At 41.2% G+C, this 6,765-nt stretch overlaps 1 protein-coding gene across 2 annotated transcripts; it reads right to left on the bottom strand.

Annotated features, from left to right (window-relative positions):
* Positions 1-1,565: 1,565 nt before the first annotated feature.
* Positions 1,566-5,840, bottom strand: LOC131008662 (probable pectinesterase/pectinesterase inhibitor 51). Of its 2 annotated transcripts, XR_009096323.1 has the most exons (4): positions 4,498-5,840; positions 2,995-3,710; positions 2,190-2,278; positions 1,566-2,048 (listed from the first exon to the last, which is right to left on the bottom strand). XR_009096323.1 is itself a non-coding variant. In XM_057935624.1 (2 exons), the coding sequence occupies exons 1-2, from the start codon at positions 5,519-5,521 to the stop codon at positions 3,022-3,024; spliced, it is 1,713 nt and encodes a 570-aa protein (XP_057791607.1). In that variant the 5' UTR covers positions 5,522-5,840; the 3' UTR covers positions 2,678-3,021. The 2 variants fall into 2 exon arrangements, 1 of the variants encoding a protein (XP_057791607.1); XM_057935624.1 differs by lacking the exons at positions 1,566-2,048; positions 2,190-2,278 and having other exon boundaries at positions 2,678-3,710.
* Positions 5,841-6,765: the final 925 nt, after the last annotated feature.

Below are 6,765 nucleotides of genomic sequence, written 5' to 3'. Positions count from 1 at the left end.
TGTTGTTTGAATTCTATCTATTTAAGTTATACCACAGAATGCGCCTAAAAAAAAAAAGCTTTACCACAGAATGGTGGATATAAGATGCCAAATTCTGAGATGATTAGGACACACGAAACAGTACACTTTTGGCTATATATGATCTACAAAGTTCTGTTGTTGTTTTTTTTTTTTTCATTTTATGATGAAGAAGTTTCCTTGTGATTTTATGGTATGCCCAAGATTTAGTTTGAAATTTATTTTCTTGCTCTTTTTTTATTTATTTAATATACGTATTTATTAATCAAACAAAAAAAAAGGTCATGCCTTCTTCTTCTGATTCTGCAGTCTTATGCATTGAGCTAGGAGAACAATTAGAATAGCCTCTCTCTCTACATGTATTTTATATATATATATATATATATTTTAATATTAAATAGAGAAATTAAAAGGCCGTGCCACAGAAGACTCCCCAAGACCTTTGAATTTAGACATTAACCCCTTACCGCTTGACAAACACACGCACACTCTCTCTCTCTCTACATGTATTATGTATACATGTGTGTATTTGTTTGTTTTACAAAGTCCTTTTATGCTTACCATGTACTCCCTCCGTCCCAATTTTTCTTTTTTGGTCGTCCCACATTTTAGTATCCATTTCTATTTTTGGTAAAAGTAGGTGGGGCCCTTACTCCACTTTAATTATTTTAACTCTCATATAAAATGTGGGATCCTTATTCCACTCACAACACATCAATCACTTTATTAAAACTCGTGTCGTTCTCAACTGGATACCAAAAGCCGGGACGGAGGGAGTATCTCTTTATTTCTTTATTTTGTTTCACATGTTTTTTATCACCTGCCGAGATACGATTGTGAGATTTAATTTGTAATTCATGCAAAGAATGTTGTATATGTGTGCACATTTTATTTGGATTTTTTTTTGATAAATTATATAAATAAATAAATAAATTTAAAAATTGCACGATGATGAACTCAAATTCAGGACCTCGAACCTGGGGCATTAACCACCTAGACCAACACACACAAACTCATTTGGGGATCATTATTCATTAGAGTTGGAAATGATGCTCAAAATTAGACGTGTCAGTGTCACTCTAGCGAGCTAGCCTCAATTGTAAGTCAATATAATCATCAAACTTAAACTGGATGTATTATAGATATTTCGTAATTTTTACTAGTATTAATCTTGAATCAATTTACCATGGACGCAAACACATACATATGGTGGTCGAATTATTAGAGATTTTCTCTTTGCGTATTCCAAATAGATAGTCAGAATACATTCCAATTTTGAGATTTCCACCACAACCCTCATGTCACGAGACAACATATATAGACAATCTACACTAGGAGTTGCAATAACTTCAAAAAATAATTAATTAAATTCCAATCTCCCGACCTCATCCCCAATTACACTCGTTTTTAAAACATTTCAATAATATCTCAATCTTTCAATACGTAGTAAATTTGGGTCTCAAAACTGAGATTTAGACGTTGATTTAGTGCTCATTTGGTTCAAGTAAAGGAATAAAAATAGAATGCAATCAAATAAAAGAATAAAATGATAGCAATAACTATTATTTTTATTGAGTGTTTGATTAGCAATGGAAAAGAATCATTACTAAGGAATTTTCATTCTTTTGTTTCCCCTCTATTTTGAGGAATAACAATTTGGGAGATTGGGTTACTCTCAAGTAAGGGTAATGGTTAACACATTATCCAAATCAAACAACAAATAATAGATTCAATTAATTGAATCCATTTCCAACCTCCAAAAACACTCAATCAAATATGGGCTTAATGTCGAAACTCAAAATAGACCGAGGGCGTTTAAAGCCCTTTGGTTGGATTGTCCGTCAATTTCGTTGTCGAACGTTGAGCAATTGAGTCGATAGTTGGCGCAACAGAGTTGGGATTTCTTAACGGTTCAAGTTGCAATTTGGATGGACGCTCTAAGGCAATCCAGCTACGTCAACAAGAGCCAATTCTCACTTCAGCCGCCTCCACACTTCAAATTTATTCTCTCTTCAAAACATAGCATTACCCTAAACAAAAAATCAAAACAATTATCATAGACAGCACTTCACTCGGATTATAATAAAAAACATGCATCATGTGTAATTAAAGATGTCTCACTAAAACAATCATTCATAAACCCAAATACACATCAAGATTAGCAGACTCACATGACCAATCGAGGAGTATTCAGACACATCATTAGTCTGAGACATTTCCTGTCTAGTACAATCGATCTGTTGCCCCATTTACAATAATTCTGCAAAAAAGTATAAAATGTAGAGAGATATTCATAATAAGCTGAAACAATGTTTGAAATACTCATTTGAAGCCAAGATGAGTATAAATACAAAGTGAACCGATAGAGACATGAAAGTAAGTTGTTGTCAACCACTATGCATTTCTCAGTGTTGCACGCACCATTTCAAAATATTCAAGTCAGAAATGATGCAACTTCAGCATTAAAACTTTTCTCAACTCCACCCATTCACACCATATTATTTTCTAGAATATTCCACTGTCTTGTGATTTAACATGGTAATGATGAGGATGAACAAATTATAATTGTGTAATATTTAATAAACTAATATTTACGATGTAATGTGCAACTTATTATTTATTTATTGAGGTAATTTACAAATTAAATCAAAAGCAAATATGAAATATACATCATTTTTATTATTGAATAATTATTTTCAAATAAAATGATGTACGATACAAGTCCTACCGGACAAGATTTTGGTGCTGCATAATGCATTGGATGCAGTTGGCCTTTTAGCCCAACTAACCTCTACTTAGGCTAAGCCAAGCCATCTAACTAATTAATGACAGAAATTTCAAACATAATTTCTCATCAAGCTTAGTTAATCCACAATTAAAATCTTTGCAAGTGGTGATTCCTCTCCTCTAGTTACATCATCACTCAATCTTCCTCTCGTTAGATTGTATAAGCATATAGTAGTATCAAAACAATACCTGCAACTGCAATAGGAGAGGTCGATTTCACGGCGAAAATGCAGGGATCCATTCATTGCCTTGGATGAAATTCCCCACCGAAAACACATCAGCATGCTCGGCCGGAATCTGGCTGCTCCAGCTTACTCGCTTCGATATATCCGATCCCGGTCCTCGATTTTCAAACTCACCGTAATACAAGGTCTTGAGTGCGAAATCGCCACTCCAAGGCATCCAACCATCTGGTGTGATTAGAGCCTCGAAGGTACAATGGATGAAAACAGTCCTCGAATACTCTTTCCATGGCCTACCAAGGAAGTTCTTGTGTACCTTGGGCTTGCTGTAATACAGCGCCATGTACGCATCCGTGCCGTTGATCACGCAATCTTGGAAGACGAAACCCGTTGATTGAGCGGGATCTATCCTTCCTTGGGCTGTCACGGCATTGTTCTCGCCCTTCTCTGGTTTCAATTGGCGAGGGGCAACCAGGACGAGACAGTCTTGGAAGAATGCAGCGGAGTTTCCGAATATGAAATCGACATTGCCTTGGATGCGGCATGACTTGTAGTACTGGCGCAAGCTGTGTGCGTACAGGGTGTCTTGATTGCCAAGGAATTCACAATTTTCCACGACGGAGAGATCGCTGTCTGACCGGAACGCTACTGCTTGATGAGCATCAGGGCCTGCTGTGTTCTGGATGGTGAGACCACTGGCCATAAATCCATCACCAACAACAGCTGTACAGGGAAAACGTGTTAGACGACACAGAACTCGACACTCGGTAGAGAATCTACTCTCCTACACAACCTTACTACAACTCTGTATTCAATTGTTATAGTACAGAAAATATAGAGCCACACTTGCAAAATTTAGCAAATGATAGTAAGAAAATGAGTTTTCTTGTACAGCTTCTACTCCCTCTCAAGACGACAAGAACTAGGACTACACCCTCACTACCAACAATAATTTATGTGTTTCTTCTTGTAGCTAGAAAGGTTTTAATGAGATTCGGCCCATAAGTTTCATTCTTGTGATCTCTAAGGGTGCTAAGGTTTTTCGCTTTCGTTCAATAAAATCTCATTTCATCAAACCCATTATCAGCAATAATGGATCTAACCTTCTTTGTCAAGAGATATTTTCGTGCATTAAGCAGGATCATATGAACACCTAATTAACCAGGTAATCATGTCTATGGAAACTGATAGTTCCCATGACTTAAAAGTCCCCTCAAAGCAGAGATACTCAAAATCAATAAAGATCAATCTTTTCATCCCCGGCTCACTTCATATTCTTCATCTGCCTCCAAACTTTAAAGTGCAAGCCCAATGCCAAATTTCCCCATTTAATGTCATCTTCGAACAGCTAAAACCAAAATTATAGGTAGCTTTTAAGGTTTATGCTTCTCAATTTTCAAGTTTCACCCGACAATCAAATAAATGAATTACTTGACGTAGCAGCTAATAACACCACAATATTAAACGCAAGAGAGTAATTATTAAACGAAGCAGCAGTGAAGTAACTCACCGACTGTGGCGGAGTTGTAGGTAGACACGCCCTGCTGGCCCACGTTCATGGACCCTGTAATGACCGTTTTGCCCATCCCATCCCCCAAAAAAACCACATTCTTCTTCTCCAAGGGCACCCGAACCGTCTCCTCATAAACTCCGGCCTTGATCCATATCACGAACCGGCTGCCCGGCCCGGCGTTATTCGGGGCGGCATCCACCGCCCGCTGCACGCTCTCGTAGTCGCACCCCTTGCACACCGTAGCGTCCGCCTTCAGCCCGGTCGGCACGCCTCCGGTCAGGCCGGACCTGGGCGAGGCGGACCCGGGTTCCCAGAGCCCGTCCCGCTCGGTCTTGGGCGGGCCCCACAACCCGGTTCTATCCCCGAAAATATCATAACTCGCCACCATCCCCAGCGCATTGCTGCCGGAGCCGATCACGGAGGAGTAGAAAAACGCCATGGTTTTGTCGACGAGGGAGGTGTCGTTCACGTACTTGAGCGCCGACCAGCAGTCGTACTGATAGACCAGCGAGGCGCTCATCCATGCACGGGCGTCCTTGGTCCTTCCACGTGGCAGAGCGTCGGCTCCCGCCAGATTCGCCCGGTGATCCGCGTAGCGCAGCAATTCGAGGCAGGTTTTCGCGGCGGCGGAGCGGTTGGGATTGGTGGCGGACGCGTCCAGGATCTGCTGGACCATCCCCCGACCCGTGTTCAGATTCTTCGAGGAAACCTGCAGAGCCGATTGGATCCCTTGCAAAACCGTGGCGTCCGGCGGCAATTCGGGCAGCGATGATCGGCAGCTGGGAGGGTCCCGTGAGGCCTTGCAGAGCTCCTGGACAATGTTGGTGGCGGCGGAGGTCTGGTAGGGTTTGCGGTGGCGGGCGGCGGAGGAGAGGGTGAAGAAGAGGAGGAGGGAGAGGAGGGCGAAGGAGAGGAGAGCGGCCATGGATTTGAGTTTGTGGGAATGCTTTTGGTTTGTGGTGTCTGTGGGGGAGGGGAGAATGGGGTGTGAAGGGGGTTTTAAAGGACGTCGGAGCTGCATAATTTTGATGATGGAATTAGTTGTGGTGAATTATAGGTCGCAATCAGGGATTTAATTAGGATTAGGAATGAATTAATAAAAGTGGATAAGAAAATGGTTCGGTTATAATGGAGGGTAGTGAAGATGGAAGTGGAGTCACGGGAGTGGAGTGGACGGTGGGATAATGGGAGTTGGGAAAGCACAGAGCACACAGAGAGAATGGGAGATGATTTATTTGAGACTTGTGAGTTTGGGAATGTAGGAGTGGGCCTTGGCTGCCACTGGGTTTTGTCCTTTTCTCAATACTTGGAGATCTGGTGTTCAATGAAGACAGAGGGGGAGAGCGAGAGAGAGAGAGAGACTGCGAGGGGAATATAGGGGTGGGTGGGTGCTACTGGTTGGGTATTGGTGGGGTATGGGCATAAAAGGGGGAAATATTTTACCTACATTTTTGGGCAATACACTTCTACGTTGGGATCATGACAAGTGGAAAGTTTTAATTGATTAATTTTCTAAAGTCCCAAACAATATGTTGTTGACCCCTTAAAAATGTCTAATTGCATAAAAACCCCACTTACTTTGCACAAAAAGCAGAATAACTCCAAAAAATTTCATGCACCCCGCGCTTCGCCAAAAATGGTACCGGATATCGAAGATGCCATCTACCACCAGGAATTGATACCCGTGTATCAATTCGAAGATATATCCTCTGATGAGAGTATATATGAGCAAGAAGAAGTCTTTAGTTCTGAAGATTCGGAGATGACTGATGGATCAACCGGAGACGAGTCAGACTAAAGAAGAACACGAGGTTCATCACATTCAGAAGGAAGATCAGAATGGATTCACTAGCCATTTTCTGATTCCACAGGAAGAAGTGGTGAAGAAGCTCGTAAGGAAACTCAACCGGGAAACTGGAGAGGTACAAACATACCAAGGGTTTTCTAATGGGAGATTGAATCGAGTTTTAAATAGCTTGATTCCAGCCAAGAGGAAGCATCATGTGTATTTTGGTGTCACAAACCAAGAAACGGCGCTTCCAATTGAGATTACAAGTAATCAGGTGGAGATCCAGCTGATTCCTGCCGAAGATATTATGCAGGATCTTAAGAAGATGAAGCCAGAAGTCGCAAGAACGATGAAATGGATTCATATTGGAGCAATTCAGTTGGTAATCAAATCGTCTCTCTCCCCAGGGACAGACCAACCAATTGACGTCGCACTTTGCGATAAAAGAATTAGAGATGCTAGAGCATCAGTTCTTG

This window comes from Salvia miltiorrhiza, chromosome 2 (genome assembly GCF_028751815.1).
Source record: "Salvia miltiorrhiza cultivar Shanhuang (shh) chromosome 2, IMPLAD_Smil_shh, whole genome shotgun sequence".
Classification (NCBI taxonomy): Eukaryota; Viridiplantae; Streptophyta; class Magnoliopsida; order Lamiales; family Lamiaceae; genus Salvia; species Salvia miltiorrhiza.
The sequence above is the reverse complement of the archived record's forward strand: the minus strand, read 5'-3'. Positions and strand labels throughout refer to the sequence as shown.